The sequence below is a fragment of the Haliotis cracherodii genome, unplaced genomic scaffold, assembly GCF_022045235.1.
Source record: "Haliotis cracherodii isolate W230 unplaced genomic scaffold, xgHalCrac1.p SCAF_7, whole genome shotgun sequence".
Classification (NCBI taxonomy): Eukaryota; Metazoa; Mollusca; class Gastropoda; order Lepetellida; family Haliotidae; genus Haliotis; species Haliotis cracherodii.
In genome coordinates, this window is record NW_027266330.1 from 10,181,102 (window position 1) to 10,205,502 (window position 24,401).

Below are 24,401 nucleotides of genomic sequence, written 5' to 3' on the forward strand. Positions count from 1 at the left end.
ACCTTAGCGCGATATTCCATTCGTGACCAACTCGTGTCTTTCCGGGACAAGCCGAATAGCTTGCAGGTTACGGAAAGGGGCGAGTGGTGACGAATGCGCGATATTCCAGCGCTTGATCGAATACAGGATACACAGTGAAATATCACGATTACTCGTAAGTAAATTTGTTCGTAACAGTTTCTGAAATGTTTTTGAATTGGCATTACCCTTCCTCCATTGGTGACCCAATATAGGTCATATGTGTACTGATCATGCCATTCGTGACCAACTCGTGTTATTCCGGGGCAAGCCGAATAGCGACTCGTGCCTCTCTCGTGGCCATTTTTGCGACCAGGTTCCGTCTTAGCGCAAACGAGCATACCTAAAACAATTGTCAGCTCGTTGCGTAATGGTTCACAGATCTTTCTCCCTATATTATATATATTTCAGGTGCAATTTAAAGCACATCGGGGCATGCGAAATTATACAGTTTAACTGTTCTTGGGTATATTTTTAGATGCAAGACATATGTAAAATCAAAAATTATTTCTGAGGGATTCTTTGACGAAGAACTTGAAATCATACGCGCATTCTGATTGGTTTGTCGTATTTTCGCACATAACATTCATCGAGTCTTCTTGCAGGTTACGGAAAGGGGTGAGTGGTGACGAATGTAATTATGCATAATTCATAACAGGAAGTGATGTACAACACATATTCCACACGTGTCACATCACAAAATGGCGATACCGCGATAATATAATTGCCCGCCCTTAAGTCGCTAATGACAGGTACTTAGTTTACCGATCTCGCTAAAGAAAATCAGCAGCGATCAATCCTTATTGATGTGTCATAAAAGTTAAATAAATAACAAGAAATAGTTAGCATATAACATATTTATAAGTAAGTAAGCGTCATTACGATCCATTATGTATAAACTTCCCCGATAGTATAGCTACATTCGTTATTAAGGACGGGACCAATGCCCACCTAAACCTGAAATGGCACAGATTTGTACAACATCTTTTCGATATAACCAGTTTACCCCAATACAGTTGGCTCGTGATAGACATGCGTAACTGGGATATGTTCTTTCAGAAGTAACTGTTTGTTGTTTGTTGTTTAACGCCACACTCAGCAATATTCACGCTATATGACGGCGGCCTGAAAATTATCGCGTCTGGACCAGACAATCCAGTGATTGACATCATGAGCATCGATCTACCCAATTGGGATACGATGACATGCATCAACCACGTCAGCGAGCCTGACTACCCGGTCCCGTTAGTCGCCTCTTACGCCAAGCATGGGTTGCTGAACTGACTTGTGATAGTAGGTGAGGTGAAATGGAGTTTAACGTCGCGTCTAAGATTATTGCACTTATAAAGCGACGTGAATTTGTGTGTGTGTGTGTGTGTGTGTGTGTGTGTGTGTGTGTGTGTGTGTGTGTGTGTGCTAGTCTGGACTAATGCCGATTTTTTAGTGCTAGCCAACTAGCCAAAAGGGATATTTGCCGCAGTTCAACATGAATACCCCACTCAGACACAGTATACTGACTCCGAGCCGACCAGTCCTTGTTTTACTCCCTTGAAGCCGAGCGTCATGCGGGGTAACAGCAAGTACTATCTTTTAACGTCTTTAGGTATGACGCGGCCGGGGATCGAATCATGTTGGATTGGAACCCACGATCATAGGTTTCTGACACAACAAAGGGTGGCAACTCTTCACACAGAATTGCGGCGCCTTAGACGCCTTGACTATACATGCGCCCCGAGTCTAAAAAAACCTGTGATACGTTAAATATAGTGATTACAGGAGGCCTAGGGGAATAACGCGTCAACAATATGGTCACATGTGAGGGGAATTTGTCGCCTGCACGTTACATCCGGGTTGAAGGTGATATTAGTAGTGCATAAGCGGCCCTCATGGAGTGTCAACATCTGTGATATTACTTGCGTGGAAGGAATCCTATTGGGTCTCAATATCTGTGATATTACTAGTGTACTATCATATAAACGGTCCATGGGGAGTGTCAACATCTATTACAATACGAGCGGGCTTGGAAGCGTTCTTCAGTAGGTTTTACCGTCAGTGACGCAGAAGAAGCGGCACTTGGAGCTGACAAAGACGGCTGTAGTCACGTAAAGAGCCCCCAGATACCAGATCTCGTCATGTCGGGATCACATATGATCCAGAGGAACAGTGAGTATTACTGTTTCACCATCTCATCCATTCACTCATGTTTGCATTTTCGATAAATGTCATATCTCGAACACCCCCCCCCCCCCCCCCCCCCCCCTTAACCCCCTGAGCAGAACACTATGCTTTGTCTATTGGTGTACTAATGCGTTATTTGGACACGGGTAGTCTGGTGCCTAAACATGACCCCAAACCCGGGTTCGATTCTCCCCAAGGGTACTATGTAGGAAGGCGATTTCTGTTGTGCTATTGCTGGAATATTGCTTAAAGCGGCGTAAAACCATATTCACTCATGAGACACTGTCTGCCCGTCACTAAACCCACGACCACACTGACTAATCTGAATAAGTATGGACCTGTGAATATTCGGGGGGAAACAAGGACCCATGACCTGAGTGAAATCTATCCTTGACAAACAGTTTGTTGAGACTGTAAGTGCCGTGGATCTGACATAAATACATAATCAGGGCCTTGAACTCCCTGGACATCAAAATACCAGTATACTGAAGTGATTAGGTATGGGATCCATCATGTTAATAAATGACCCACATCAATAGAACTATGACATGGGGCTGCCCCAGGTATATTTAGATCCTTGTCACGTTGCTAGGTCGTCGTTACGCACAATGAACAATACACTGTAATGCATATTCTTATAACGACCGATATATCTAACAAAGAAGGCCTCTGTAACTTACTTCGTGAGGTGATCACACGGATCTTGTCGACAACATGATATATATATATCCCCACATTCTCCTGTATACCTTATCCGGAAATCATAATAATGTCATCAGTTTGTTTTATGGATTTTCAAATCATGTTTGGTTTTCAAAGAAGCCATTTGAGAGGAAATCTTTTTTCAATATCATTGCAGCAGATGTATTTCAATTCACCGACAAGCATGGACAGAACGTGCGCTTGGCGAATGGTAAGACGTCAGCGCTGTGGTTCCAGCGTTGTTTCGACGGCAAGTGTTTCGTCACGGAACCTCTCTCCAGAGGAGGACGTCTAACACTGGAACTGTCCGGGAGTGGCGCCCTGCTTCTTGGTCTCCTCAACAGACGCCCAAGAAAGTCCGAAGTCCGTGATGTTGAGAACAAGCTATCACCAAACTGTGTCTATTTGCAGCAGTACGACATGCACAAACAGAAGAAGTTCACAGTGTCACTTTCTCGCGAGACTTCTCGAGAAGTAAAACTAAAAAATGATGTCGAAACAAGAACCCTTGAGATCAAGAACGGACATATTTTTCTTGCCTTTGAGCTCCTGTTTGGGGACTTTGTAATGGAGCTCCTGTCAGGTGAATGTTATTTTATGTCGGTGGTTATATTTGTTTTTTGTGTAACCCCCCCCCCCCCCCCCCCCCCCAGCTCTATTACGGCGGTCATAAACCCCCTCGTGAAAATCCGGGTTGGAATAGGTCTTCAGCAACCACTGTTTGTCGTAAGAAGCCACAAACGGGATCGGGTGGTCAGGCTCGTTGACGTGGTTGATCCATGTCATGGTATCCCAATTGCGTGGATCAAATGCTCATGATGTAAATCACTGGATTGTCTGGTCCAGACGTGATTATTTACAGGCCGCCGTCATATAGCTGGAATATTGCTGAGTGCGGCGTTAAACAACAAACAAACTAACAAACCATTCCCGTGCTCGTTTTTTTCATTAAATATGTGTACAGCCTTCGTTAATATTTCAGTAAGACGCCGTGACGTCGGAGAATAAATTACGTTAATTTCCATTCTACCATGACTAAAAACTATTTTTTTCTTACACTATTTAAACTATTTACAGACTGTCGTCATATAGCTGGCATATTGCTGTCAGCGGCGTTAAACAACAAACAAACAAACAAAACTTGTTTCTTGATTAGTTTCTTGATTCAGTATGTATGCAGAAACTAAATTGTTATTTGTAAATGAAGGCTGACGGTTACTTTGGTTAAGTGTCAATCTTGTTGACATTTGAAACTGCTGACTACATATGCCTGGTACCAATTGTAATGTTTAGTTTAATACAGGCCAGAAATACTGACAGGCTCCGTGCTCTGGGGGAAGAGCGAAGAGCGCAAGGTCGGTGGTTTGGTCCCCTGCTCGCGTTTTACCAAAGACGTTTAAAGATGGTACTTGTTGTTACCATGACTGACGCTTGGCATTAAGCGGATACAACACGATCTGGTCGTGTTTTGTGTGGGGCAGCCAGTTGGCTGGCACTATAAAACCTGTATTAGTTTGGACCAGAATAGCAGTCACGCACGCAGTCACGCACTCACGCACGCCTCTATGAAAATGCAATATACATAAAACGCAATGCTAAATGTCATTTCACCTCACACAACACGTCATAACACCAAATATACAGGTTGGGCAAAGCCGCTCACATGTCAGTATCGGGAATATCGTTTTGAATATTTTGAACAGGAGCTAGTCTTTCACCTAAAAGTGCGAAGTGAGGTAAGAAGTCTTTCTTTGATTCAGGTCTTGAAGGTACAAGTAAACTGTACTCCTAAGCGTCTCTCATTTTTGCCATACTTCTGAATTTGACATAAGACAAATCCGTGTAAGCGAAAAAGGATAACGGGCATGTTTGTTACTTTTTCACAACATTCCAATGATTCCAACACCCCCCCCCCCCCCCCCCCCACCTCCCCCCCCACACACAAAAGCCCCCAAATACTTTGTCCTTAACACAGTATGACATTAACCATTTGAATTTTCAGATGATGGGAGGAATTATAAATTTGACGCTGTTTGCGGCCCAAACATACAGTACCCATCACGAAGCTGTACATCTGTTTGTCTTCAGAATGCATATGGAGACACAATGTGCTCAGCCAGTCGAGCTGTTGGGAAAAGGGAGACAATCCATCTCATCTTCAATCCTGTGGATGAGGCAAAATGGTGTCATATGATCACGTATCTATCAAATAGGAGTCCTGCAATGATGGATGTAAATAATATGAAGATGGGACTTAGATCTCGCATGAAATTCAAATTGCGTGGAACTGTCCAACTTTGCTTTCAAGATGGCGGCGTTCCTAGTTATGCCTTCAATGGAAGGAAAAAACGGGCTGATGTTAGCGACCTTGACCTTTCCGCTCCCCTCTTTCTCTACATGCAACTTTTTAGAGTACGAGTTGACCTCCATACAGGTAAATATGCAAATTCTAAGGTCAGGTGGGTACTACTTTCAGTGTTTAAAACATATATTGCGTAGCGCTTGTCTATCGGCGATCAAGTCAGAATTGACAATCCAGGACCTGGACAAATTACTAGGATCAATGAAATCATTATCAAATAATGGTCTAAGACACCCAAATCGGTGTCTAAGAGAGGCGTAGCTGAGGCATTTTACAACTGAGGCAACTTTGGAGATATTAATTGAGAAACAATTTAGCGACCACGTTCGGAATATCAGTTCCCAGACACATACCTCTGAGGCTTGGGGTCTATTCACGAACAGTTGGATTTGGCCGAAATATATCCGAAGGTTTTCCATATTCCAATTTTTCGCTCTGTGGGATGTTTTTCTGTGTTTCGTAATCCTGTTACGAAACGTCATGACAGGTCTGGGAAGCCCTTAACAAACATGACGTTTCAGAGTCTAGAGTAGCTTCCCTTTGATAAAGGACAATTACTCCAACAGGCGGACTGATGGATTCCCACGAAAGGCGATACTGATAAAGTTGAAACATATCTGTAGTAAACTGTCATTTTGCCCATATGTTGGTTGCGCCACTGTCTAAAATATAAAATGCCAACGTAAGAGAACCAGTCTCGATTATCCGGCGAAACAGATTTCATTGGACGTAAAAGGCAAAATAGCGGTGAAACTTATATAAATGGATAACTGAAAATCATTGAAACGTTTCTGCTGGGACTATATTGATTGCTGTCCGACTTCTCACAGGGTCTACATATGACGTAATGTATTAATGCGCACATTCCAGGAACACTTGCAATGATAATATACCGTTTTGAGAGATAAAAATAATTATTTTGATAATAGAATTTTACAGCGGTTATGACGCTCGTGTGTTTTGCGATGGTAAATATCATGTACTAGGAATAAACGCTTTGCATTTAGTTGCCTATGCGCGCTAAATACAATGTTAATTTCATATACAGTAAATTCACCATCCGAAAATACTCTCGCGTGATAGCAACCGCCTCCCTGGTCTAGTGGTAGAGCGTCCGCCCGGAGAGCGGAAGGTCCGGGGTTCGATCCCCGGCCGCGTCATACCAAAAGACGTTAACTTGTTGTTACCCTGTCTGGCGCTCGGCATTAAGGGGCTAAAACAAGGACTGGTCGGCTCGGAGTCAGTATACTGTGTCTGAGTGGGGTATTCATGTTAAACTGCGGCATGGTATCTCAGTGGGCTAGCACTATAAAATCGGCATCAGTCCGTTCTAGTACAAGCAGACACACACACACAAATGCATGCACGTCGCTATATAAGTGCAATATATATGCGACGTTAAACCCAATTTCACCTCACCTCACCTCGCGTGATAGCCTCTATTCTTGCCGTGGTAACAATATACAGTCTCCTCAAGGCGGGACGGCCTCAGTGGTGTAGTGGAGGAGAGCGTCTGCCTGGAGAAGGATAGATAGAGCGGAAGGGAGGTGGTTTGATCCTCTGACCACGTCATACTAAATGACGTTTCAGGATGGTACTTGTTGTTACGCTCGGCATTAAGGGGATAAAACAAGGACTGGTCGGTTCGGAGTCAATACAAGTCTGAGTGGGGTATTCATGTTAAACTGCGACATTTTATCTCAATGGGCTAGCACTATAAAGCCGACATAGGCACGCACAGATGCAAGCAGCGATAAATACGTGCGTGCACTTGTATGATGTATTAGTGAAATAATCTTGAACTCGACGTAAAACGCTATTTCAATTCATCTCACTTAATCATGGTGACATGTCAGAGCCCGGACAACACAAACCTATGGTAGATAGTATCAGCGGTGATCCAAGCTCCCTTCGTATATTACACATCAACTTATTTGGTGTTCAATATTGAGGTACATTATAGTAGATTTGAATTTCTGCGACCAAGTGTTTGCTGGTCGGGTTTCTCGGCTTCGAAATAATCCGATATTTAATATTATCGATATTGTCATCAACGATCCACGCCTCGAGGTATAACACGCAGTCAACCAAGTCACCTAGCCTGACCAACCGATTCATTTGGTCGCCTCTTACGACCAGCATAGGTTGCTGGAGACCTATTCCAACCCGGTCAGATCTGTGAAGTCTTGATTATGCACAAATACATTCCTGCTCGCTGATGAAATTTGTTGACGTAGTTTTCATTGTATGTAACTTTTATCGACAAATTAGAATCGAATATTTGTTCATAATATTCAATTATTCACTATTTGATCCAAGCAAGAAAAAACCCTCAGGTGTCTCTTCGACAGACATAGGACAGTTGGGATCGATTTTTCGAAGTATATGACTTGGAAGTACTGTCCTTTCATGAAAAGTGTTTGCGATTTCTACAGGTAGCGTAGGACATGCTTACCCTTTTCGCTAACACCTTGTGGCGTCACAGATTTTCAGTGATCAATCCATGTAAGTTTCACCGCTGTTTTGCCTTTTACGCCAAATGAAATCTGTTTCGTTGAATAAACAAGGTTTGGTTTGGTTTGTTGTTTACCGCCGCACTCAGCAATATTCCAGGTGTATAACGGCGGTCTGTATGTAAATAGTCGAATCTGGACCAGACAATCCAGTGATTGATATGATGAGCATCGATCCACGCAATTGGGATCGATGACATGCATCAACCAAGTCAGCGAGCCTGACCACCCGATCCCGTTAGTCGCCTTTTACGACAAGCTTAGTCACCTTTTACGGCAAGCATGGGTTGTTGAAGACGTATTCTACCCCGTAATTGAAAAAATCGAGATTCTCTGGCGTTGACGTTTAAATTTAATAACCATTAATCAACATCTTAACTCCGACTGAATACCTCTCTCCGCCAAGAGGAGATCGCCGCATGAGGCGAAATGAAAACGAAAGATACATTGTCTTTTGGGTCCAATCAGATGTCACCTTTCTATAACAACATCAATGTTGAACTGGCGGCAGTGGACAGGGGTTTTCGGGCAGGTTTGTATATTTTTCGATTAGAATTATTTTAAAAATTGGTTAATAGCACTGAAGTCGATGACTGAAAAACACGACTGAAACGACAGGGTGATACATATTTGAGTCTTTCTCAGAAAATGTCAGATTGTCTTCATGGCAAAAATGACAAAACTTGTTTTTTGTTAAATATATGTTTTTACTTTGTCTTAAATACATGAACTTTTGAGAACAGAAAAACATGAAATTCACATCTGAATCATTGTTCCTGTTTTACTTAAGCAATTTGGCAAAAGGTATTTACATGTCAAGTGTCCTTCCTGTTACCGTAGGTAAATCAAATGTTTGAGAAAAAGAAGACTTTACAAAATATGTTTACTAAAATGGAAAATTAATCTATACTATGATTTATAAATTATCAAAATAAATTCTCAGTTTATGAAATATATACACTACAGTCATTGTTTAAATATGCATGGTAAGGACACCTTAAATGTTTTAAGTATCACTTATCATACACCCTCGCCTGTTTGTACTATTACACAAGTACACAATACAGCGCACACTGTTGAATTGATTAACACACATTTTAACACTTTAGCCCTTCATAAACTACATAATGTCCCCCCAGTACTAAAATTGTCCCTGCTGTTACTACTATCATGGTACCAGCAGGAACAGTAACAGGAGGTAAGTACTTACCATGTAACACTCCCTGTTTGATGGAAGAACATGGTATGTTCACAGGGAATCTCTGACTTATCTTAACAAGTAACCAAGCATGCCAATAAGTTGATAATTTTGTGGAAATGGATGGTACCATAAAGGACAATCAGTAAGGGTAACTCACCTCCAAGGTTTATTTCTTGAACTTGAATTGAGTGCTCTACTTCACCTCACCATTGGTAGGGCAGGACGTAGAAATGGAATTCCAGTCCAAAGATGGAATTGTGAGATGTTTGTTTGTTGTTTAATGCCGCACTCAGCAATATTCCAGCTATATGACGGCGGTCTGTAAATAATCGAGTCTGGACCAGACGGGGGCACGGGTGGCCCAGTTTTCTAAGGCGCCGAGATTCGCTGTGCAGAAACCTATGATTGTGGTTCGAATCCCGGTTCTCCCCAATTATGTTTCCAGGTTTGTCAGCACCATACCCGTGCTCGTGGGTTTCGCCGAAATGGTAAACGTCTGAGACCTGCATCACTTCGTGCTTTCCTCCCACATTAAGCTGACACGCTGTGATATAACTTGAATACTGTTAAAAGCGGCGTTAAACCAAACTCACTCAGTCACTCACTCTGGACCAGACAATCCAGTGATTGATATCATGAGCATCGATCCACGCAATTGGGATCGATGACATGCATCAACCATGACAGCGAGCCTGACCACCCGATCCCGTTAGTCGCCTCTTACCATAAGCACAGTCGCCTTTTACAGCAAACATGGGTTGCTGAAGACCAATTCTACCCCGGATCTTCACGGGTCGGAATTGTGGGGTGAAATGAGAGTGGTCATTGCCTTAATTTTGGTCTTTGTCACAGGAGGGACAATTTCCCTGGAACGGTAAAAAGCTGTCATTTTCAAAATATAATTATAGCATTACAATAGTAAATTCTTATATATATAAGTCTTATATATATAATTTGTTACCAATTATAAAATTATACATATCTATTGCTCCCCCAAATATACTTTTTTATGATAAATTCAGAAATTGAAGATCCTGCTCAAAATTGGGAAAATGGTCTTTTCCCATTTTGTTATATATCATCAAACGTTAATCACATTGTGCATATTTTGTCGTTGCAAAGTGTTATTATTACCCAAAGTTATGATTTATTAAATAATATTACGCTGGTGGCAGAACAGGAATTCTTACAGTTGGCCCATTTACGATGTCGTGCGGCCATTTTAATCTAAATTCTTAACTGCCCGTTTTCGTTCGTTTTCGATACACAGAAATCTGATATGCTGCTCGTACCGAAGACTATATGCATCATCAGATTGGTTGATTAGAAAATTCAGCCGATGTGACCTACCATTTATGGTTTGTTTCGTTCCAGAGAAAGCAGAATTTTATTATTATTTCTTTTTCAGCTCGGCCAATCTCATCTGGACCGACAAGATGTGTTAGCGATGGTGCTGACAATAGATCTGGAGATGGTCCACTACCACGCGAATTGCCAAGATCTGCCATCGATGGTGCTGATGCTCGGCCTGCAGCAGGCGCTGGTTCCTCAGAGCGTCTGATGACAAAGAAGTCGTTTTCAGACTTGATACAAAACAATTACGTTTACCTGCAAGAAATCCTTGAACCAGACCATTTGGCGGATCATCTTTTAGCGGGTCATAAAATGACACCCACACAAGCAGAAGAGTTCCTGGAATTGCCAACTAGGAGGAAGAAGTGTGAAAAGGTTCTTCACATCCTCATGAAAGTCCCTGACACTGAGGAGACATTTGTAAGAGCCATGAAATATCCACAGCACCCCCAGAAACACATTCTAATTGAACTCGGCTTGTTGGAAGGGGCTAGTTCCCGCGATTGTGAAACGTAAGCTCCATGAAAATGTAATTCCGACCTCATGCAGAGGTGGCGGATCCACGGATTTTATAAAGGGATGTTGTGGGTTATTCTCATCTTCTTAGTGTGTCAGGGGAGGTGTTCAAATGTTAACCTTTTACGTTACGACCCTCGGTTGTGTGGGTGTCATATCTAGAATCATAAAGTATCTTTCTTTGAGCGTGCGTGTGTTGGGTTTGGGAAATGCTACGTTCGAAGGGCACACGCCAATCAGACAATTATGTACATATGCATTTCCATAATACGATGGTATCTTCGGGCAGTATAACATTGTGGCCCCTGACTATCCCACCCCTTGGTTTCACCGCTTTGTTTGTTTGTTGTTTAACGCCGCACACAGCAATAGTCCAGCTACATGACTGCGGTCTGTAAATAATGAAGTCTGGCCCAGACAATCCAGAGATTGACATCGTGAGCATCAATCCAATTGGGATCGATGACATGTATCAACCAAGTCAGGGAATCTGACCACCCGATCCCGTTAGTCGCCTTTTACGACAAGCATAGTCGCCTTTTACGGCAAGTATTGGTTGATGAAGACCTATTCTACCCCGGAATATTAACGGGTCTCTTAGTGTGTCAGGGGAGGTGTTCAAATGTTAACCTTTTACGTTACGACCCTCGGTTGTGAGGGTGTCATATCTAGAATCATAAAGTATCCTTCTTTAAGCGTGCGTGTGTTGGGTTTGGGGAATGCTACGTTCGAAGGGCACACGCCAATCAGACAATTATGTACATATGCATTTCCATAATACGATGGTATCTTCGGGCAGTATATTATTGTGGCCCCTGACTATCCCACCCCTTGGTTTCACCGCTTTGTTTGTTTGTTGTTTAACGCCGCACACAGCAATATTCCAGCTACATGACGGCGGTCTGTAAATAATGAAGTCTGGACCAGACAATCCAGCGATTGATGTCATGAGCATCGATCCACGTAAATGGGATCAATGGCATGCATCAACCACGTCTGAGAGCCTGACCACCCGATCCCGTTAGTCGCCCCTGACGACAAACATAGTCGCCTTTTAAGGCAAGCATGGGTTGTTGAAGACCTATTCTACCCCGGATCTTCACGGGTTGGTTTCGGCGTTCAGCAGCACTTCTGATTTTCCTCCTCCATCAAGCTGACACGCCGTGATATGACTGGAATACTGGTCAAACCGGCGTTGAACCCGACGATGAAGTAAAATTCTCGAAGTTGATTGGTCAGATTAACAAAGATCAATTTCTACTGGACGACAGGACTACTTTTCATGTACCGGTCCCAAAGAGACGAGTTCTTATTGATTCTGATTCTCAGTAGTCTGTTGGCAAGCAACTTGTTGTCCGGAATAAACTGGTAGGTCGTTCCTGGTTTCGGCTTGGTCAAGTTTGGTCGTTCATTGTGATCACACTGTGACAGCAATCGTATTTTTCAAAGTGTTGCTATTTTGTAAAGGAAGATAATGGATGTCAACTTCTTTATTATGAGGATCACAACGTTTCGGAGTATATTTATGCTTACTCCTTCATCAGGTGAATGAATGCAATGAGCCAGAGAGCATACATGTAAATGTAAGAACAATAAAAGTAATAAGATGACAGAAGGTGGAAACTTAACAAGGGAAGCCAACAGATGATTGTCGCCGATAGGTGATTAGCAATAGACAAGGTAAGCTAACATATTACAATAATTAGAGCTGATAATTATGGACAACTGGAAGCCAGGACTAAATTATAACTGATTGGTAATTGACAATGGAACAATGGGCAAACGGGGGACAGGGGGTAATTGGCACTGGTAGGTAAAAGAATAGAAATAGCAAAGGGCAAATCCTCGTTGTGATCCTCATAATAAAGAAGTTGACATCCATAAATTATCTCCCTTAGGTGTATCACTTATAAATGCCTTTCAAGGAATTCCTAGTTTATGTATTTTTTCTCTAACAAACATGACTTCTGTCCATTCCGTCAACGTTGTTGTTTTGGGGTTGTTTTTATTTCTAACGACAAATGAAACGAATGTTCCCTCTTCTTTATGTAAAATGCCTGTCTATGCTCGACAGCTGCTGTCTGTCAATGACGATATCTTGCATTTCAAAACAAGCCTTGATTAAAACAAGCCTGTTTGTTTGTTTGTTTGTTGTTTAATGCCGCACTCAGCAATATTCCAGCTTTATGACGGCGGTTTGTAAAATAATCTAGTCTGGACCAGGCAATCCAGTGATTGACATCATGAGCATCGACAAACCTGTTGAATATCTTTTGAAACTTGTCTTGTTCTACAAATGATAGATCAATAAGAGAGAAATATTAATGCAATTATGTGATATGTAAAGGTTTTGACAGCACTACATTTATCGCCCGTGACAACATGTTGGTGTAAAGCGTTTGGAGAGAGGGGGCAGTGTTTTTCACACGCAGATTGATATAAAACAGCTGATTCTTTATCGGCAACAGGTTTTTGTTCTTAAAAGATGTCTTTCATATGAGTATTAGTAAAAAAAGAATAACCTACTCGGTACGCTAAAGCTCGGAACTTAAAATATCAATAATGTCACTCGCGAATTTTTTCCCTTATCACTCGATCGAGCCTCGTTGGTTATTCTATAATTCATGTGTCGACAAAATAATTTTTTCTCATAGTAAAATTTGAATGCCTTATGTTTTTTTAATTATTTTTATGGCCTTCTGGGTTTTTTTCTGAAATAGTTTATCAAGTTTAAAGTTGATACGCTGAATTTTCTTTTTTTCCGAAATTATCATGAAAAGATTTCTGAATACCATGATCATTTCTAATTTAATCTTGTCTATCGTTTTATATTTGATCGAAGTTGAATATATAGGCATGCCCACGGTAGACTTTGCATTATTTTCTGCAAATACTGTTTGGTGATGTTAACATCATTTTGTGTTTGGTGTTGTTGTTTGTTATTTCCAAGGTTAAATCCATGGCGTGACTCCGTTAAACGTGCATCACGTTATAAAGTATAAGAAATAATTCAAATTACTCGTGCCACATGTTTGAAATGGAAATGATCGTTCAGAAAGAATTTAAGTAAATGTGTGAGTGATTTATAACTCTTAGAGCAATATTACGACGGGAGGATATTTTTCCCAGCGCGCTCGATGTAGTTTTGACAGTGCCGACGGAAGTATTCTACAGCAGAACTACATTAAGGAAAACAATTTGGCCTCCGGTTTCACACAGAAAACAAATATTATTTTACTCCTACTTTAAGGGATCAAATGTGTACCGTAAGTCACTCTCTGAAACAAATACTCTGGGTCTGAAAATGTTCTGTTTAAGAAAAATACCGCCCCCCTATCATACATTTCAGTATATGACAGCAGCCTGTATTGACGGTAATCTGAGAAACCAGAGAAAATGAACAGTGTGCTGGTGGGGATCGATGACGTGTAATCATCCAAGTCACCGAACCTGACCACCGAGGTATTCCGTGGCCTCCACAGACAAGCAAGGTTTGTTTGTCACCTAGTTTAATCTGGTATCCCCACGGCCCGATTAAGTGTTAAAGTTTTGAATGTAAGCAGCTGTCCAAGCAGATCGATGCCATGGTCATTCTAGAAATATCGATAAATACCAATCTCTAGGATACCTTATTGTTCAAAATGTATGTGTCTTAAATATTTTAAAGTTGACCAGTATTCGTTAGGGCACTTGATACAAGTTTGGTCGCCTTATCGTATTCCAGAATAGTCGATACTGATGTCAGGGATGACTGGATTTTACACCTGCTGGTGACATACGGCCGCACGTGTGAAGGCGTGTATGTATAGCGGTATTTTCCCTACATGAGTTGTTCCCAATGATAACATAGAGAGAAAACGTCTGTTTCACAATGTGCCTACATTCCGATGTGCTTACACCTGTGTTGATTGTAACTGGGGGGACAAGAGTTAATCTTGATCCAGTCATTCGTTGTTCATTCACAAAGTCACCAGACGTTTCTTCTTTTGTGACAATAAAGTCTCACAGGTTCCACGAGTCTTGAAGTCTATTGCAGTTAATACATGCCAACCGGGCATTCGTGGTACAATATCAGTTGGGGAAACCCACGCTTCTCAAGAGCCAACAAAATGAAGATCGGATGGTAACAATGTGTTGACTCGCTGCAGTGTTATATTAGCTCTTGACTGCTGTCAAACACAAATTTGATCAATGCAGAAGTTGATCATTCCATCTTGTCATCAGTTTGTCCAGACTGTTTTAAGAGCCGCATAAAAGAAAACAATCGTGGGGTGGGGGGGGGGGTGGGGGGGTACACCTGGTTTAAGACCTGTATCTGATCATTGTTCCTCCAACGTTAAATTGACGCCGTGGGGTTGTTGTAATACTGCTTAAGCACCCATTCACTCGCCGTCCTTCAGGGAGAAAATCACATCTTTCAGTTTGCGTGATTGTGACCTTTGTTAATCTCAACTCGCGCGCCCACGCACGCACGCACACACGCACGCACGCACGCACACACACACATACATACATACAGAGACATACATGCCCAGACGCACACATACACACAGACACACATACACACAGGCACATACACACAGAGACACACATAAACACACACACACGCAAACGAAAAAAACACATACATACATACATACATACATACATACATACATACATACCCAGACGCACACATACACACAGACACACATACACACAGGCACATACACACACAGACCAACATAAACACACACACATCCTATGTCTCCGAACACGGACATCGGGTGGTCAGGGTCGCTGACTTGGTTGAAGCATGTCATCGATCCCAACTGCGTGGATCGATGCTCATGATGTCAATCACTGGATTGTCTGGTTCAGACTCGATTACGTACAGCCCGCCGATATATTGCTGGAATAGTGTTGAGTGCGGCGTAAAACAACCAACCAACCAACCATATCTCAGTTGACAGATAGCTGTTCCCATTAATCTAACATTTCGTGCATACTTCACGAGGTGAATGGAACATAGGGTTTCCAAAATTAAAGTGAACGAATGAGTGAGTGAGTGAGTGTGGCATCATTGCGCCTTTAATAATATTCCAGCAATATCATGGTTCTCATGGATAGTTGAACAGGGGACTTGGCATGAAGTGCGAATGCATGGACATCTTTTCCACTCAACAGGTTACGCATAAAGAGTTTTTAACCAACAATAAGATTTGTGCAATTATAATATGTTTTGAAAAAGTAAAGACAACATCCGTGTATGCATACATGGTCCACAGAACTGTTTGTCTATCAAGTTTCAACCTCCAATTTCTACCATCATATCAACAGCTCATAACACAGTATTCCCTTCTGATGTCGTAATAGAGAGAGTGACAGGAAATAAAATAGTATTATAAATAAATTAGTTTGCTATAGTTTTCAGGTCGTTGACACACTATCTTCATGCAATGTATCATAAACATCTACTTTTGTTTGAGTGAAACGGTCAAATTCAGTGAACGGAAAATTCCAATTTCCTTATGCGATATAATACCTATGAAAAATTCAAAAGAAGTCCTTACATGTATGTAAGCTAAAACGTTCCCAATGTGCACTTTGATGCACATGCACATTTCTGGTAGGAGAGTAACAATCTAATTTGCAGTACACTTAAATGAGATTTCAAGTTTAGTTCCAACGTTCCAACATAAGTTGGGTTTACAGGCAATTGTCCAGGGTGTACATGGTCCAGGCAATATTTGCCACAGAATTCTTAGGTACTTCCTTTTTGGTTAGCAGACAGTTAGCTTCAGAGGATGCTGTTGTGCTGTAGCTGAAGTCGATGCACGAATGATTTCGCTGACATAGGATGCCGCAATCGCCAGCTGTTATGGCTGATGTAGTCAAGGATGGGATGGACACCTTCCTTTTCGTTGTTGGCGTGTAGTAGGAACCTAGAGAGTAGATCGAATTTACGGCTACAAATCATATTCAGCGTGTCAGCCCCTTTCTGATTAGAAATATGTATGTTTGTGTTGGACAAAGAGAACATTGGTTTGTCGAACGATCGAAATACGTGTCACATTGAAGATAATAGAGTACAGTTAGCACAGTTATTTCGTGTTTCCTTCCTTTGGTTCATACATTTTTCTTTGAGTGAATAATTACTATTGCGTATGGTTATAAGTTGTTCGATGGGTGAAACCATGAACGTATAATGAGTGAGTGAGTGAGTTTGGTTTTCTGCCGCTTTTAGCAATAATCCAGCAATATCATGGCAAGGGACACCAGAAATGGGCTTCACCCATTGCACCCATGTCGGGAATCGAACGCGGGTCTTCGGCGTGTCGAGCGAACGCTTTTACCACTAGGTTACCCGACCGCCCCGAACATATAATGAAACCAAAACCACATTTGTAGATAATTCGGATAAAACTGGTGCCCAGTGATGTCATAAAATGAAAACTCCATGTCAATGGACATTGTGATGTTTGTTGTTTAACGCCGCACTCAGCAATATTCCAGCTATATGATGGCGGTCTCCAAATAATCGAGTCTGGACAAGATATTCCAGTGACTGACATCATGGGCATCGTTCTACGCAATTGGGATACGATGATATGCATCAACCAAGTCAGTGAGCCTGACCGGACGATCCCTTTGGTCACCTTTGACGGCAAGCATGGGTTGCTGAAGACCTATTCTAACCCGGATCTTCACGGGTGACATTGTAATGAATTTATGGTTACAACCCGAACTCTGAATGAATCCCTTATGTAACTATAACTCTAGGTTACTTATTCACAGCTTCACGGGGCTAAATACATACAGAGACATACATACCCAGACACAATCAATCAATCTCAGTATTAAATTTGTTTTTTTGGAATATCACAAGAGCATAAAGTAAACGCGACAAAACATTTCCATAATCTTAAGAGTCAGAATCGTACACATGTTGTCATTGTGTGTTTCAGTTGGCTTGGACCATCATCACGTATGTTGTCATTGTGTGTTTCAGTTGGCTGCGACTATCATCACGTACGTTGTCATTGTGTGTTTAAGTTGACTGGGACTATCATCACGTACGTTGTCATTGTGTGTTTAAGTTGACTGGGACTATCATCACGTACGTTGTCATTGTGTGTTTCAGTTGACTGGGACTATATCACGTACGTTGGCATTGTGTGTTTCAGTTGACTGGGACCATCATCACGTACGTTGTCATTGTGTGTTTCAGTTGACTGGGACTATCATCACGTACGTTGTCATTGTGTGTTTCATTTGGCTTTTAGTAGATAATGATCATGGTTATGCTTTTTGTCGCTTTTATTGATGTTGGTATTTTTATTCGTAGTAGAACTGGTTTTTGCTATTGTGTTAAGATCTGCATGACGTACTCAACAAATGAGTGTGTGAAAAATGCTAATGGTTAAGAACAAATGACATGACAAGTAATAGGTTTGGTCATGTATGTAAATCCAGGAGGCAACATCAGATATGGAACATTCACTGCAAAACCATAGGGTTACATTCAGGTAATATTAACCTGAGATGAGTTCATAATTGTGTTGAAGCGTGAATGAGTGGCAGATGGTTTAGAAAACCAAAACAATACAAAACAATTTCACTGTACACCACAAGTAGGCTACTCACAGCATGACCCGTGAAGAGCCGAGTTAGAATCGGTCTTCAGCAACCCATGCTTGTCGCTAGAGGCGACTAACGGGATCGGGTCAGGCTCACTACCTGTCATCGTGTACCAATTGTGTGGATCGATGCTAATGATGTCAATCACTGGATTGGCTGGTCAAGACGAGATTGTTTACAGACGGCTGTCATATAGCGGAAAAATACTACTGAGTGCGGCGTTAAACACCAAGCAAACGAATCAAACAAATTAAACTCACGACATCGCTTTGTAGCCCCGACTCCTTGAACATCAATGTGGCCGATATTCAGCTTCACGTTGCTTGAAGAACGCCTGGTGACACGGACAAAGCGGATGGGGAATGTGGCATTGCAGGTGAAGGTGAACTTCTCCTTCCTGGCGACAGTGCTGGACACATTCCCACACCACTCCACCTGGACATCAGGGCAGAGGCTGACATCTTTGTCCATCACCTCCACATAGGCATTTTTCAGGTTACTAACTGCAACAAGCAATAAACCCACTTTCTGTTGATGGTAAGTTGGGACACAAACTATGTGGCTAAGATTATTTTGTGAACGTGAACTGCTGCGAAACGTTTATTAGATAATGCACTTAACGCTAACATTGAAGACACATCCTCAGTAAAATAGAAATCATGGTCATGTCATAAATAAAGATAAATAAACGAGTGTCTGTCAGATATCATTTATCTTACAACGAGTTGTTTTAAAACGTATCTAACGAGCGAAAGATTTGAAACAACACGTTGTAAGGTAAATGGTATCTGACAGGCAGTAATTTGTTTCTTACACACCTTATAATCGCATCTTTTCAGTATCGAATCGATGCATTTTGTCTATTCTCATGATCGTAGTGATGTACTGTTGTCGCGCGTCCTGTTGTCACTGAACAAGTCATTTTGTGAGAATCGGTCATGTGATGTCACACATAAGTAAACATTGTTGTGGATATTTGGTAATTTCTTTGAGGTGAAAATTATTAACTCGGCATCCAGCAGGTCAATATATGTCCTTTGATCTTATCTAGCTTGCATTATCACCACCGCCTCGATAATCCACAGGTATGGCGGAAACCTTTTTTGAGCAGGGTCAGGTTATTTATGTGTAGTAAGCAGTACTTCGTGAGACGTCACTCATGACAGTTGTGTCATGTACTAATCCGACACTGTGATCACGAGAACAGACCAAATGCATAAATCCGATGCTAAAAAGGTGCGATTTTAGGGTGTGTAAGAAACAGATTACTGCCGATACCATTTATGTTACAGATTCAGATACCATTTATCTTACAACTCGATGTCTCAAAGCGTATCTAACGATCTGGATAATCTTTGAAACAACTTGTTGTAACATAAATGACATCTGACAGACACTCCTGTATTATTATCTAATATTATACAAAATATGGTATTGGTGTGTTTAAGTTCATTTTACTGAGAAACAGTATTGCTGAACAAAACATAAAATGTAACAGTCACAAGAGAGATATACGATATACACATCATAAAACAATGTTCGTTTTTGGACAAATTCGTCCTTTTAACTTACCGTACCCGCTGTCCGATGCTGTAAGGGTGATGTTGCTGATACTGAAGTAACCCCGTAGGTCCACCTCCCACCAGGATGGGTTGCCTGCGCCCGTTACCGATCCTACTTTAGAGTAGGTAATATCGAGGGCCCGTATCGCAGAATAACCTGTAGTAGTGCTGCTTTGTTTGGCATCTTTTCCAAAAGCAATGTTTTCACCTACAAGGAAAAACAGAGACGGTCACGACTGTTGTTAGATGAACAGGTTCAATGATAACAATTCAATTACGAGAAAATGTGGATTTGAGGTACTTGATATTATACAAACGTACATGAAAGGTAGGTAGTAATGTCATAGCAACAGGAATAGCAAACTCATTATGAATCAACCTGATTTTGAAGGACCTATAAAAATTGGTTTAGTTGTTTTTTATCTTTACAATATCCAGGGTCAGGGGTGACCAGTGATCTAATGGAACACAAACTTGTTAAAAACTTGTTATGTACCCGAGTTATCCTTAGATTTTCAACGCCATGGCCAAAATTTCTGTCAAAACCACCATATCCTGCATTACCCCTCCCAAATTAAAGGTCATATCAATTGTGCAGATGTGAAACTATTTACATAAATGATATGTGATGTGTTGTCAATTCATATTGAGATGGGTGTGCTACAGCATATCGAACACTCCTTGTTCCAGTGGATAGAGCATCGGGCCAAGGAAAGGAAGGTAGGCGATTGGAACGCCGGCCGAGTACTACCAGAACACGTCAAAATACCCTGCCTGGCGCTCGGCGTTAAAGGGGTAAAAAAATAGAACTGGTCGGTTTAGAGTCAGTATACAGTGTCTGAGTAGGGTATCCATGATTATTTGCGACATGATATCTCAGTTGTTTAGCTCCAGAAAACCGACATAGGTCCGGACTAGTGCAAGCCGATAGACCCAGACAAAGAACCTGACCCAGACACAGACAGACAGACAACCCAATTTCACCTCATCGCCACACTATAAGTATCACAATTTCTTTTGGTGCAGTTTTTTTTGTCTCAGGTCTCCACAGATAGACTGTTATTTTGGTTCAGATCCTATTGCAGGAACCTATCGTTTTAGGACTAAATGTTTTTGAGCAAGCTAGTGTACGATACAGTGATCTTAAGCCAACTTTCCAGATGGGGTCACGGATGGCCCAGCTGTCTAAGGCGCCGCGATGAGCTGTGCAGAGTTGGGTCCTTTGGGCACACCAGAAACCTATGATTGTGGGTTCGACTCTCGGTTCGCCCTGATTATGTTTCTAGGTTTGTCAGCACCATACCCGTGCTCGTGGGTTTCACCGAAGTAGTAAACGTCTGCGACCTGTATCACTAGGGACTTTCTTCTCACTTTAAGCTGACACATCGTGATATAACTGGAATACTGTTAAAAGCGGCATTAAACCAAACTCACTCACTCATTCTCCAGATGAATTGAGTTGAGCTAACGTTTCCGCATCTACAATGTTAGCTCCCTTATGTTGACATATTACAGCTCGTATAGTAATTACACTTATGTATTATCACAGCTGAATATTTTTTCCTTCTCTTCAAGACTCAACGAGAAATACTCACCATGTATATTCTGAAGCCTTGTAATGCTAAGGAAGATTGCTACACTGGGAAGGGCATGATCAAGCATCTTGTCTCGCCAGGACCCGCAAGCAAAATGAAAACGTTAAGGCGTAAATCCCAAACGTGAAGATAGAAACGTGATACAAGCTGAGGGGTGATATCCCAAATGGATAACGTTTCTTTTTCGCTTTAGGTACATTATTTATGGCTACCAGGTGTGCTTATGGATTATTCTGGTCGCCCATTTGACTTGCAAAAAAACACTGCGCCTGACCATCATCAAACGAGTGGAGCATAACACTGAGAGAGAGAGAGAGAGAGAGAGAGAGAGGGTGAGAGAGAGAGAGAGAGTGAGAGAGAGAGGGGGGGGTTAGATAATTGAAGGACAACATACATACCAAGATGAAGGAACATTTCCTGTTGTCCAGATATGGTCAAATGTAGTTAACTGTGTTCAGCAGGAATTAGGTAAATATAGGTGATAATTAATATTATCACCACCTGTAGCAGTATCATGAACTTGCCCTTAGGTTGCATCCAGATCTTGAATGGAAATGATTTCATTATAATGCTCACCATTATCAGAATTAAAATTTCATTTCTTTTCTTTTTCATTGTGTTCCTTGAATTTCTGAAATTACGTATATAGTTTGATGAGGAAGAATATTTAGCTAACGTTTCCCCTAGTTTATATACTCTACCTGATTTATTGGTTAATAATGGGTCAACATCTTTTGAGGTGGTGAACGCTAGATATTTACGTTTTATTCCAAACCTTGGATATATTCGTGAATATATTTTAGAAACATTGGGTTTGGCGTGTGTTGTTTAAACGTGGTTTGATACCACGTTATCTTTATATTTATTCGCTGTTTGTCGACTGACTCTGTGTCCCAGTACTGTCGCTGCCGTTGCTGTTGTCGTTGCTGTAAGGAAGCGTTTTCAGATATGAATGGTCCGGGTGTACCAGTCTTCAATGGGTGTGGTCACTCATGTTGTCCCGTTTCTATGCCTGTCTGATGTCTGCCCTGTCTGTTGTAAACGCTGCATCAATTTGGTAATGGTGACATGGGTGCATCGACACGTTCTTGCAATGGCAGCGTGTGTGGCGCCCTGTTATGCCATTCCAACAGCTCTCTCGCTCTGTATAGTGGTTAGACGTGGAATATCTTCTTGGTGCTTTTGGTTGATGTGTTCATCACGTGCCGTGTCACCAGTTTTATTCAGTGCTTTTGCACGTGCATTAGCCCAAAGTTGCTGTGGCAAAATGCACGATTTTCACAAACAATTCTAAATAAGTCCTGCTTTTTGGCACCGAATACTTGTTATTTTCGTGCGACATATCTAAGTCTTAATTAATTTTGATTTTTCAAGTAATCAAAACAGTGGAAAACATTTTAGTTGGTATACTTTCTTTTTGACAATAGTTTAGCTGGTTTACAAACGTGTATTTGTAGAAGACGTAGGTATTGATTCATCAGCAATTCCTGTTAATATGTCATAAAAAACGCTTTGAGTTTTATTAGAATTATATGGAATAAGTTAGATTTGGATTTTAACAATTTATTTAACAGCTGTTTCAGATTGATGTTGGGGAGCTGACTGCGATGGTGATTGTTCATGTGTCATTATCCGTGCTCCCCACCCACCATGGAGTACCATAAGGACAATGCTAATAACAAGCTGAAGTCCGACTTGGAGCATCAATGATACCCGGGTGATACACCCAAATGGTAGAATTGGTAGTTTTATTGTTTCATCAGATTTGACCATGTGTCTCCACGTTCTGGGCATAGGACTCCAGGCAAATTACAAAACTGAAAACATACCTATGAAATTCCAGTAAAATATCATTTGAACAAGACAAAAACAAATCATTTCCAGAGTTTGAACAAAACATAATCATTAGTTTGACAAACTTGTACAACAAAATATTGATGCACAGGACTTGGCATGACCAGGCGAAGTCAAAAGTAGTGTATTGGGCACAGGAACACTCTTCTTGGAACCTGTACCCTCAACCACATGACTCCACCTCCACCGACACAGAAAGCAAATGGGTGCTGGGGACATTCTACACCGGGTCCCCACGGGGGAATGTTGCTGAACATAAAGTAAAGTTGATTATTGGAAATTTGAATAAAAGCCTTCCCGAGTCATAAAATTATACACCAGCGTGAACATTTTGTGAATTTAATCAATTATGTAGATTTAATGGCCAACACCTTTCTCTCGGGATATATAATACCGTAACTGATACCGTTGGAATAAAACACTATCACTATCACAGAGTTACCATGAAACATTGTAGTGGCAAGTCTCAATCAGGTACACCATGGCACTTGAAACGATCCATGCAGTTTGATGAGACAAAACTTGCAATTAACAAATTGAAAGAACAAGTTGTCTCCTAAGATGAGGAATTAGAATAATATCTGCGACTATTAATGCGGAAAAGGGAAGTATCAGCGTCTTCTCATTCCCAATTTTGACTTGCCTTGCATGTGTTTGTGACGGCTGTAAACCACCTTGGCAGGATAAGATAAACTGATGATATTCCCTTTTTTTACTTGCCTTGCATGTATTCGTGACGGCTGCAAACCCTTGATGTAGGATAAATAATGTCTGATGATATTCCCTGTTTTGCCTTACCTGCATGTGTTCTTGACGGCTGCAAACCCGTGGGGTAGGATAAGATAATGTCTGAAGAAGTTCCCTATTTTGACCTGCCTTTCATGTATTCGTGACGGCTGCAAACCACCTGGGCAGGATAAGGTAATG

General features: G+C 41.5%; 2 protein-coding genes across 2 annotated transcripts; one reads left to right on the forward strand and one right to left on the reverse strand.

Moving 5' to 3' along the window:
• The first annotated feature begins 1,912 nt into the window (after nucleotides 1–1,912).
• On the forward strand, nucleotides 1,913–12,132 carry LOC139448033 (uncharacterized). Its single transcript, XM_071229535.1, has 4 exons — nucleotides 1,913–2,181; nucleotides 3,056–3,481; nucleotides 4,901–5,332; nucleotides 10,383–12,132. The coding sequence occupies exons 1-4, from the start codon at nucleotides 2,151–2,153 to the stop codon at nucleotides 10,841–10,843; spliced, it is 1,350 nt and encodes a 449-aa protein (XP_071085636.1). The 5' UTR covers nucleotides 1,913–2,150; the 3' UTR covers nucleotides 10,844–12,132.
• A 4,399-nt stretch (nucleotides 12,133–16,531) lies between these two features.
• Nucleotides 16,532–21,687, reverse strand: LOC139448657 (uncharacterized). The gene is made up of 4 exons (XM_071230217.1): nucleotides 21,621–21,687; nucleotides 20,036–20,233; nucleotides 18,724–18,966; nucleotides 16,532–16,767 (listed from the first exon to the last, which is right to left on the reverse strand). The coding sequence occupies exons 1-4, from the start codon at nucleotides 21,685–21,687 to the stop codon at nucleotides 16,532–16,534; spliced, it is 744 nt and encodes a 247-aa protein (XP_071086318.1).
• Nucleotides 21,688–24,401: the final 2,714 nt, after the last annotated feature.